At 44.9% G+C, this 11,906-nt stretch overlaps 1 protein-coding gene across 3 annotated transcripts in view; it reads right to left on the bottom strand.

Annotated features, from left to right (window-relative positions):
- Positions 1 to 223: 223 nt before the first annotated feature.
- YIPF7 (Yip1 domain family member 7) overlaps positions 224 to 11,906 on the bottom strand; it is a 177,891-nt gene continuing 166,208 nt past the window's right edge. For all 3 annotated transcript variants that reach the window (XM_029588513.1, XM_029588502.1, XM_029588522.1), the window contains one exon: positions 224 to 427. In XM_029588513.1, the coding sequence (XP_029444373.1) occupies positions 265 to 427 (163 nt within the window). In that variant the 3' untranslated portion in view covers positions 224 to 264. The remainder of the gene's footprint in view (positions 428 to 11,906) is intronic.

Genomic DNA, 11,906 nt, shown 5'->3' with positions numbered 1-11,906 from the left:
GCGCTCGCCCGCTCTCCCGCGATTTTTACTGTATCGGCCCGAATGTGGCTAAAATTCTGCACTATGTGGAAAAACAAGCTAACTTCTAGCCACCTTGAGGGAAGGCAATTCTCACCCAGATGGTCATGTAAATCACTTTTGAAATTGCCCTGTTAAATAAAAGATTAACTAGGCAATCTATGATTAAATATAGTTTAAATATATATATATATCTTATGATTAAAAAACAGATCCTAGCAATTATAAAATATGGTAAAATATGTTTTAGAAAACTGTCAGAAGTGCAAATAGTCCATAGAGCAATGCACAAGGATAAGCAACCAGGAGCTGCTGTCCATCCATGGATAATGTAGAAATAAAAATTTTGGAAGCCGATAGACTACACCATCCAATAACGACTAGAGCCAGCAAGGTTCCCAGTAACCCCCTGTAAAGAAATAACATAAACCAGAGTGGTTAAAGTGACAGACACACGCAGTAGAACATTTTAAGAAATTCACTAGCAAACATTCAATAAGTTCAATTAAAGGCTGAAATTTAATTTAAGGGAAAGCAACACAATGAAAGAACTTTACATGAAATAGGATAGGTATTGTTCCATAACCTGCAATTTTACAATCCTGGCATCTAGTGGTTTAATTAATTAAATCTTTATACTCTGAAAAAATTGTTAGCCTCATGAGCCTAATTCAGTCCTTACACAGAACTAATTTACATACTGGAAAAGGTCAACAAGACCAGTCTGTCTGACTGATTTGGCCTTTTAAAAGTCTATATATCCTATATGTGAAGGATATAAACCAATCAAAAAGGCTAAATTAGGACATATGTATCAAAAGTGTCCTAAAGTGAGGCAGTTTAATAACATGGAGAGCAATATTCAAAACTAAACATTTAAATGACTAACTTCGAGTGAGATGGATAACTTGCCATTAAGATGGATATCTGGTTAGTTATCCATATAAATAGCTTTGAATATTGACCTCATATATATCTGGGACTTCCCACTCCTTCACTCTTATAATCCAAAAATCACAACTATGATGATCACTGGTCTTCAAAGGCTGCAGCTTTATTTGCAAACTAATCTGAGCCATAATCATTTAACAAACGTATACAAAAGCTTGTTCCCGCTGTCCGGTGCCTGGGAAGTCTGCCCTCATGACTCAGCAGCATTCTACCTTCAGCTCTATCTGAAGTTTCAGGCACCCACCAGCGGACCCCCACCATGGATATTACCCTCCCAAAACCACATCCCAGTAACGTGTCCGACTACATAATACTCCTGCATTCCTTACCACACTCCCTACATCAAATTTTAACAATAATCCAACTTGCAAAGGCTTGGGTTCATGCTGCCAAGCTGCAGCAATTCACCCAACAATAAAGAACTAGTGTGGGTGGGAGAGAGACCTATTTTTATTTATTTGTTTATATAGATTTTTATATTCCACTTTTCACACTTTTATCAGCACTTCAAAGCGGATTACATTTAGGTACTGTAGGTATTCCCCTATCCCTAGAGGGCTTACAAACTAAGGGGGTTATTTTCTAAACGTTTATCATGTGCGTTAGGGTCTTATCGCATGTGAAGAGGATGCAAATAAGCTGGAGGAGAGGGGAGGGGAGGGGGAGGAGTCGGCTGCGGCACCGCTGCCGGCGATAATGTGAGGGACATTATCACCTGAGGTAGCGTGGCGAATAGCACCACCTTTTATGGTCGTGCTATTCATGTGAAAGGCTGCAGCCAGCCGTGAAATCGCACCGCCATGGTGCGAACGGCTGCGGCCTTTCGCAGGCCTGCCCCCTTTTTCGCTGGATTCATCATTCTGTGAAGAATGATGAATCCAGCCTTAAGTTGTGTACCTGTTATGAGATCAAAAGGAAGAGACAAACTCACACTTTTCCTTTTAATCTCCTCACATCCATCTTGTGAGGGGAAAAAGCCCTCACAAAACCACAACCATCATTTGGTACCCCTCCTCCCTGCCTGTCCCAAGTCACTTTGGACATTTAGAAGTCTGTTTTAAGACCCACGTGCGTGTGTATGTGTGTGCAGTTCCCGGCACCCGCACATAGATGCACCGACCTTATATCATTCTCGTGTTCCCATACACCTGTGTTAAAATATGATGTCTGCGCCCAATTTTATAATCGATGTGCGGGCGGGTGCCCCACTCACGCATGCAGGGGGAGGAATATTTCAATTAATGCAGCAACACGATCAGCCTTTTTCCCAGTTCCCTACCCTCCTACCTAATCTTCTTCCTTTTTCCCCTCTCCACCCCAAACCTTAACCCCTACCTAGCTACCCCAAAACTTTTTGTTTAATGCTTACTGCTCCTTGGAAGCAGAAGTAACTTCCATGCTTGAGCCAGCTGCCGGCGCACACTTCCTCAGGACAGACCATGCCCCACCCCCCAACCCTTTTTTTTAAATTGTGTATTTAATTATAACATTTACATATAAATGGCACAAGTTCTGAACTATACTCATCACTCCCCAACCCTTTTAGCTGGCCCCGCACTTCTGTGCATATAGGGGTTACATGCTCGGCTGGGCCCTTTTCAAAATGTGCGCAGCACGCGCAGGGCCCAGCCACACATGTAACACCCAACTTTTATGCACACAGGGCTTTCAAAATTCAGGTGTTAGATCCTGGGTACCCCACCTGGCATATCAAACAAGTGTGACAGAATTTAATTTGTTATAATACCAAAGATTTTGTGTCCCTGCCTATTCTCTTCCGTCCTCTTGTACTGCTGGACCTCCTTTTCCTACAATACCTCACACCCTGAGGCCACAGACATCTCCAATGGATAAAAGGAATAGATCCCTGTAGGTGTCATTGCCCCCCCCCCCCCCCTGTATACCCAGCTAAATGACTTTTGTTAATCTGTGTCAGCCATAAATTTATGTCTGGTATCCCCCAAGACATGAAATGGCTCTTCATCTTGTTCCTAAATGCCTCATTACAATTTAAACACTCTCACTCCTCATAATCCCTAAGGAGATTCAAAAGCTCCTTACTGGGTAGGATCATAATGTCACATTACAAAAGCCAGCCATAGGAAGTATCTCATCCAATTAAGAATCATTTTTGCACTTCATCCTTTCCCCTTTTCCTCTTCTTCCATCTCCTTCTCCTACCCTCCAACAGATTAAACACTGTGGCGCAGATCTTAAAACATACGCACAGGCGTAAATTTGTTCGCGCAACCCGGCGCCAACAAATCTATGTCCAATTTTATAACATGCGCGCATGTTATAAAATCCGGGGTCAGCGCGCGCCAAGCCCGAGGGGAGCCCCGATGGCTTTCCCCGTTCCCTTCAAGGCCACTCCAAAATCGGAACGGCCTTGAAGGGAACTTTTTTTTTCTGCCCCCCCCCCCCCGGATTCCCCTCCCTTCCCCTATCTAACCCACCCCCCATCCCTAACTAACCCCCCCACCTTTGTCGAAAAAGGTACGCCTGCCCAAGGCAGGCATAACTTGCGCGCGCCGGCTGGCTGCCAGCGTGCCATTCCCCGGCCCGGGGGCTGCTTCGGAGGCCTCGGCCACGCCCCAGAATGCCCCTGGGCCGGCACTACGCCCATGGCCCCGCCCTCAGAATGCCCCCGAATGCCACACCACCCCTGACATGCCCCCGACACTCCCTCTAAGTAAAGCCCCGGGACTTTCGCATGTCCCGGGGCTTTGTGCGCACCGGCGGCCTATGCAACAGAGGCGCGCCAGCGTGCAAGTCCCCTGTGTGCATAAATCCAGCTGGATTTACACATGCAGGGCTTTTAAAATTTACTCCTGTATGTAACCCCTGGGTGGGACAGATTCTTGAGCTGGTCCCAGAGGCACATAAGAAAGCAATGGGGATGGACCCTTTCTGCACAAAACTCCCCTTTACCTCATCTCTCCTTTACTCCTTGGATAGCTTTAACACTTTGAGCCCCAGGATTTCACTGTTGGGAAGGATCAATAGCTCCATTACCCACTTTTTGCAACACAAGCTTCTTCTCCATCCTCACAGCACTAATAATCACAATCTTTGCATCCAATAAACACACTTAAAAGAAGGATGATTTCTAACTTCTTTACTGATAGTTGATCTGATGACTGAATAAGATTTACATTTATTTTATTTAACAGTTTTTTATACCGACCTTCATAGTAAATAACCATATCAGATCGGTTTACAATTAACAAGGGTATAACTGGGGTCACAATTCAAGTAAACGAATGATAAACAATAGGTAGGAATAAGTCAAAGTTACAATCAACAGGGAAAGGGAACTTGGAAGCTTGAACAAGCTGGAAAGAAGATAAGGCAGGAAATAAAATAAAGTGATACAAAATAAAGTGATACCATAGAGCGTACGGGTTAAAGCTTAATGGTGCTTTAACCTGGAAGAGTCAGAGTCCATTCGAGAGTATACATGCCAGAGCGGGTAAGTGTGAAGGACAACTAGTGATTGTCTGGAGGGTTGGCGAAGGCTTGGTGAAAGAGCCAGGTTTTAAGTCTTTTTCTAAAAGTTAAAAGGCAAGGCTCCAATCTAAGATTTGAAGGGATGCTGTTCCAGATAGATGGGCCAGCTATCGAAAAAGCTCTGTCTTTGGTCGTCGAGAGGCATGAGGCTTTAGTAGGGGGAAAATTCAGAGTGCCTTTGAGAATATCTCTAGTTGGTCTGTTAGAGGAGTGGAGTTTGAATGGGATTTCCAGGTCGAGTTGAAGATGCTGATGGATGGTTTTATGAATTATGGTGATTGATTTGTATAGAATTCTGAAATTAACTGGCAACCAGTGTAGGTTCCTGAGGATGGGTGAGATGTGTTCGCAGTGTCTGGTACTGGTCAGCAATCTCGCAGCCGCATTTTGTATCATCTGCAGTGGTTTGGTAGTGGCTTTGGGTAGGCCTAGGAAAAGGGCACTGCAGTAGTCTATTTTGGCGAACAGTTGCGCTTGGAGGACTGCCCTGAAGTCATGGAAGAATAAGAGTGGTTTAAGTCGTTTTAGAACCTGTAATCTGAAGAAACAGTCTTTGGAGGTTGTGTTGACCATTTTCTTAAGGTTTAGTCGGTTGTCTAGTATTACCCCAAGGTCTCTAACCTGCTTACAGGTAATGAGAGAGATGTGTGGTGATGGTGGGGAGATATTGTTTTCATTTGAGGAGATGTGGAGCAGCTCTGTCTTAGAGGCGTTGAGAACCAGGTTTAAGCTGTTGAGCAGATTAGTGATGGATAGAAGGCAGTTATTCCAATGGGTGAGCGCTTTTGAGATTGATTCTGTTATCGGGATTAGAATCTGCATGTCGTCAGCGTACAGATAATGAATTAGGTTGAGGTCTGTTAACAGTTGGCAGAGGGGGAGGAGGTATATGTTAGAGGGTTGGAGATAAGGAGGAACCCTGAGGTACACCAAGAGTTGATTTTGTTAGGGGTGACACTTTATTGTTGATTTTGACTTTAAAAGTTCTATTGCTGAGGAAGGACTTGAACCAATTGTGGGCAGATCCGGAAATGCCGATATCTGCTAGGCGATCCAGCAAGATGGTATGGTTGACAGTGTCAAATGCCGCCGAGATGTCTAACAGGACTAACAAAAAGGAGTGTCCTTTGTCTAACCCCATGATGATGTGGTCAGTAAGTGAAATGAGGAGGGTTTCCGTGTTGCGTGATTTACGGAAACCATATTGCGAGGGGTATAGGATCTTGTGGTCTTCAAGATATTCGGAGAGCTGGGTGTTTACCAGTTTCTCCGTTAGTTTGGCAATGAATGGGAGGTTAGAGATGGGTCTGAAATTAGCTAATACATTAGGGTCTAAGTTGTGTTTCTTGAGGAGGGGCTTGAGTGAGGCGGTTTTTAGACTGTCTGGGTAGCTTCCCTGCGTTAGAAGGCTGTTTATGATACTGGTCAGAGGTCCTGAGATCGCATTTGGGATGAGAAGCAGAAGTCTCGATGGGATGTTATCCGCCGGATGGCTTGATGGTTTCTGTCTTTTTAGAAGGGATTCCATCTCTTTAGTGGAGATTGATTCGAAACTGTCAAATTTGGGTCTAGTATGAGACTGGGGATTCTCGCCTGACTTGAGAGGTGTAGTATTTGGAGGAAGGAGGGCGAGGGTATTTAAGATCTTCTGTTGGAAGAATGAAGTGAGCTCATTAGCCTTGGAAAGAGCATGTTCGTCTGGAATAGGTGGGGGGGTAGATTTGGTGATTTGTGTTACGTAAGCAAATAGGGCCTGGGCATCATATTGGAAATGGTGTATTTTGTTTGCATAGAATTCCTTTTTTTTCTGTAGAATGGTGGTCCTGTAGTGATGTAAGAATCCCTTGTATGTAGAAAGGGTAGAAGTGTTAGGGGTTTTGCGCCATCTATTTTCTTTATGGCGTAAGGTCTTTTTCATCTGTTTAAGTTCAGAGCTGAACCAAGGTTGATTTCCCTATTTTGTTGGGTTGATTGATTTGGAGACTATAGGGCACCATTTGTTTGTGACCGCTTCTGTAATCTTGTGCCAGGAGGATAGGGCTGAGTCAGGGTTAGCTAGGTCTAAGTTAGAGAGTTCTTTGGAGAGCTGATCGCTGAGTGTATCAGATGGACATGCTTTCCTGAATTGAATGGTAGAAAGGTGTGGGGAGGTGTGTGTCTGTTTGTGTGTGGAGAAGGAAGATTCTATCAGGAAATGATCTGACCAAGGGACTGGGGTACAGGTGGGTTCTATTGTGCAAGAGAAATTGGAGTTGATGAATATTTGATTCAGAGTGTGTCCAGCTTTATGTGTGGGGCTGTTGATGGTCTGAGTAAATCCCATAGCGCCGAGGGTGGTGAGGAGGGCTTCGCAGTTCGCAGAGCGAGGAGTTGCGTTTGTATGGAGGTTGAAATCCCCCATAATCATTGTTGGAAGGTCTGAGTTAATATGTTTCACGATGGATTCTATGAGGGGTGAAGGGTCCGTTTCTAGAACTCCCGGGGGAGCGTAGACTAAGAGTATTTGTAGATGTTTTGACTTGACTAGACCCAGTTCCAATTTGGACTCTGTCTTGATAGAAAGTGCTGTCAGTCTGAGTTCTTTCTTGGAGGCTAGGAGAAGTCCGCCTCCTCTTTTTTTGAGTCTATGGAAGGTGAAAATGTCATATGTCTGGATGGGTAGTTGGTTGGTTAAGGCTATGTCCGAGTTTTTTAACCAGGTTTCTGTGATGGCACAGATGTCTGGGTTGGAATCCAAAAGGTAATCATTGAGAATATGTGCCTTCTTAGTTAAGGATTGCGCATTGAAGAGGGTTACTGAGAGTAGCGTGAGGCCTAGAAGTTGGTTCAATGGAGATGTCATGATAGGGATAATTCTTTTTTGAATGACGTTGGTGGTGTTAGTTGAAGGGATTCTCCTTTGGTTGTGGATGATTGGGATGTAGTAAGTATGCATGATGAGTGGAGTTCTGGAGGAGGCTTAGTCTGAGATGAATGGATGACTCAGGGTGTCTGTCTGACTGAAGAGAGGTTTGGATGATTGTTGAAAGAGTTTGAAAGTTTGTTGGTTCGGTTGGAAGAGTGCTCTGTCCTCAGTAGGTGTGAATGGGGTTGTCTGACCGGTTGCTAGCGGTGATCCTGTCCTGAAAGGTCATAGCGTTACAGTTTATGAGGCCTTGCTTGGGATGTACATACGTGGTGCTGTAATGTCATTTCCGGTAGGAGCGTGGCAGAAAGCGTTGGAGCTTACTGCAGATGTTCTGCGTCCGCTTGAAGGAGACCACGAACAAAGACCACGACAAATTCTTCTGGGCTGTCTGAAGGGGGCTGCTCGAAGGGGCGCTCAAAGGGGCAGGCCCCTTTGTCACGCTCCTTCGGCGCGCGGCGCCTGGTGGCTGGTCGGCTTTAAAGGCTTAAGCTGGTTTAAAGCCCAGCAGGGCCTGCTGTGATTGGTGGGAGCAGGCTGGGTGGGCGTGTCTCGGCGCGTTTCTCCTACTAATCTTTTTAATTCCAGCGATGGCCGGCTTTTTTCAGAGTTTTTTCTTTTGCCCGCTATCGGCGCTGAGGCCGTTCGGCTGGGGAGAGTTGTCACTAACCTTCCCCCGGCGGGGCTCGGCGCCGATCGCGCAGGTTTCCCCGGAGAGAGCTGTCTTAGATCCTGTAATCTGCTTGAAATGTTGTCGTCATCTAGATGAGAGCACGTCTGCTGCAGACTTAGGATCTTGCTTGCCTTTCTTCAAGGATGTCAGTGAAAAAAAAAGTTGCTTGATTTACGGCAGTATTCTTTCACCAATGTGGTGATGGAGGAAACGGAGTCATGTAAAGATGGTGGCGATTAGGAAGAAATTGAGTCAGGAGCAGGCCAGGAGTCTGATAATGGCATACTTCTGCCAGGGAGCTCTGCTGCTCTTACGAAGGCCGATTTTCAACAATGGCACTGGGGGTCCAGCGGCGGTCCGGAACGGCCTCCTGCAATTGAATCGTGTTTTCTTCAGCCGTCGCCATTCTTCAATTTGGCTCTCAATCAAAGATAAATAATAAGACAGCAGATAGATTAAGAAATATGTGACTCCACTGCTTTAGCAAAGTCTTTGAATTTCTCTGGAAGCACTATTAGGGGCAGATTTTAAAACCTGCGCGCGGGTGTAGATTTGTTTGCGCAACCCAGCGCGAACAAATCTATGCCTGATTTTATAACATGCGCACGCTGCGTGCCCCCCGAACCCGCCCCTTTTTCGAAGCCCTGGGACATACGCGCATCCCGGGGCTTGTGCGCGCCGCCGAGCCTATGCAAGATAGGCTCGGCATGCGCAGGGGCAGGCAGGGGCAGCTTTTCGGAGGTTACGTGCGTATCCCTTTGAAAATCTGCCCCTTAATATTTAATTTCCTTCTCTTCTCAATTACTCCAATTGCTTAGATTGAATGTAGATCAAATCCTTTAAATTCCCAAATTTATTTCCCAGCTCTTCCCACTGTAGGTGGTTAGAATTTAGTCCCCATTTTAATCCTTTTACTCAATTCTTCTTAAATCCATTAATTCCTTGTGCACCACCTGAAGAGTACTTTACACTTCCTTGAATTCTATCTTGCAGGGAAGTGCATGAAGCTGTGGTTCTCCTCTAACATGCATTAAACACTGTATGTCGCATAATGGAGCACTATTGTGGCAATATCGCATGACTTATCACTGTGTGATAACAGCATGGGATATATTTACTGTTTTGGGATCTTACCAAGTATGTCTGACCTCGATTGGCCACTGTTGGAAAAAGGGCTGGATATGGACCCTTGTATAACCCAGATTGGCAAATATTGCATGCTAGATGCAATATTTTGCATTTCCCTGCCCAGGTTCCCTCCCCATCACAATGATCTTCTTTGTATGTGATTTGCATGTATGAATAATGCAAATGAATGCAAGGAAGGTCATGTTTAGGCAAGCCTATGCAAATAGTTTATCACGACCGACAAAGAAGATGGTCAGCCATGATAAAAAAAAAAAGACCCTCTGAACCTTAAATTCAAGATGGGGATCCCATGGTGGGGCTGGGGTGCACCCTTATGCCCAGCCCGGTTGGCATCATTTTCCAAAATAGAACCAACCTGACCTTGCCCCACCCATATGACCACATGGCCTGGGTCCAATTCCTGGACCTTGTCCCGTCACACCATCCATAATATAAGTAAAGTTGCATGGCAAGTGACCTTGGTGCATGTTGTATCACATAAGTATTTATGCGCAAATTTCTGGTTGACGTCTCGAACTGCCCAGGTACCGCACATAAACTGCCCAGACCTTGCCCATGCCCATGCCCTGCCTCTTTTTTGAGAAGTTCCAAGATGTGCACGCTGCAGGAGATAAGCATATATCTGAATAGCTTTTAAAATCTGCTAAGCATGCTTCAGTCCGAGATATTTGCACATCCCCTAATTTTGACATGCATCGGGTTTTGAAAATTCACCATTTAGGGAATAGGCACACTTATCACTGTGCGGTAACAGCATGGGAACTATTTACTGTTTTGGGATCTTGCCAAGTACTTCTGACCTGGATTGGCCACTGTTGGAAATAGGATACTGGACTGGATGGACCCTTGTATAACCCAGTATGGCAAATTCTTATGTTCTTATGTTTCTTTTTTATATGATCACCAAATGAAACACTGTAACACCACAGATTAATTATGATAATTCCTAATCACCCCAAGTGAGGGAAATTCTTTTTTCATACAAATACCAGACCTCATAAATAGGCATAGTTGGTAATGCTAATTTAGCATATAACGAGTCTGCCAACTTTTATACTCATAGGTCATTGATATATATTTTTTTGCTTTCGTGAAAACACTGCACCAAATAGTGTGAAAAATAGTCACTTATTGTAATCAATACTGAGAATACATCTATTTTTTGCTTTCTTCTTTTTCATAAGGCAAATTGACATAAACTTAGCTTAGCTTAGCGTTGGTGATGAAGAAACGCCATATTCTTCATACGAGGCTAGTATGGAAAAAGCCCGACACTGGATCCGTGTTTCGGCGCATGCCTTTGTCAAGGGCCGAAATAGCTGTCAATATAAATATGCATCATTAATAAAAGAATTAGATCAAAAAACAAATAAGTACTTATCGATTACAGTGGGCGAAATCAGTACACGAACATGATGTGGAGTGGCTAGAAGATGCTTTTGTAATTGGATTTTTGACTTCAAGAGAAAAAACGTTCCTTATTAATCCAGCTTATAGTACTCCTACTATATACATGCTTCCCAAAATCCATAAAGATAGTGTGGATGCACCGGGCAGACCTATTGTCAGTACTATCGGCTCTCTCCTTGAACCACTTTCGGTTTTTGTCGATAAATTTCTACAACCATTGGTTCCACGGATAAAATCTTATGTGAAAGACACTAAATCGATGTTAAACATCTTAGCTAATGTTCGATTTTCAACAGATGTCATTTTGGTTACTCTTGATATACGTGCATTGTATACCAGTATCCCGCAACCACAATCCCTCACCATCTTGGAACAGAATTTAGAGACCAGAACACGACCTCATCATATTCCTACAACTTTTTTGTTGAATCTGGCAGAATTAGCGCTTAAAGAAAATTATTTTGTTTTCAATGGATGGTATTATAAACAAATCCACGGGACTGCTATGGGCACCACCATGGCGCCAAGTTTGGCCAATTTATTTATGGCTCACTTTGAATCCACTCACATATATTCTAGAGATGTGAATCGTGACCTCGATCGTCTTAACGATCGATTTCGGCTGGGAGGGGGAGGGAATCGTATTGTTGCCGTTTGAGTGTGTAAAGTATCGTGAAAATCGTTAAAATCGTGAGCCGGCACACTAAAACCCCCTAAAACCCACCCCCGACCCTTTAAATTAAATCCCCCACCCTCCCGAACCCCCCCCCCCCAAATGCCTTAAATTACCTGGGGGTCCAGCGGCACACTAAAACACGGCACACTAAAACCCCCTAAAACCCACCCCGACCCTTTAAATTAAATCCCCCCCCCCAATGCCTTAAATTACCTGGGGGTCCGTAGCGGCGGTCCGTAGCTTAAATTACCTCCGTAGCCTTAAATTACCTCCGTAGCGGCGGTCCGTAGCTAAATCGGGGGAAGGGGGAGAGCAGGAAACCGGCACACTAAATCGTGTAGTCTTCAGCCGGCGCCATTTTGCAAAATGGCCGCCGCAAAATGGCGGCGGCCATAGACCAAAATGATTCAACGCAGGAGGTCGTTCCGGACCCCCGCTGGACTTTTGGCAAGTCTTGTGGGGGTCAGGAGGCCCCCCCAAGCTGGCCAAAAGTTCCTGGGGGTCCAGCGGGGGTCCGGGAGCGATCTCCTGCCGCAAATCGTTTTCCGTACGGAAAATGGCGCCGGCAGGAGATCGACTGCAGGAGGTCGTTCAGCGAGGGTTCCCGTATAGCC

Source organism: Rhinatrema bivittatum, chromosome 1, assembly GCF_901001135.1.
Source record: "Rhinatrema bivittatum chromosome 1, aRhiBiv1.1, whole genome shotgun sequence".
Taxonomy (NCBI): domain Eukaryota; kingdom Metazoa; phylum Chordata; class Amphibia; order Gymnophiona; family Rhinatrematidae; genus Rhinatrema; species Rhinatrema bivittatum.
This window is presented reverse-complemented; position numbering and strand designations above follow the sequence as displayed.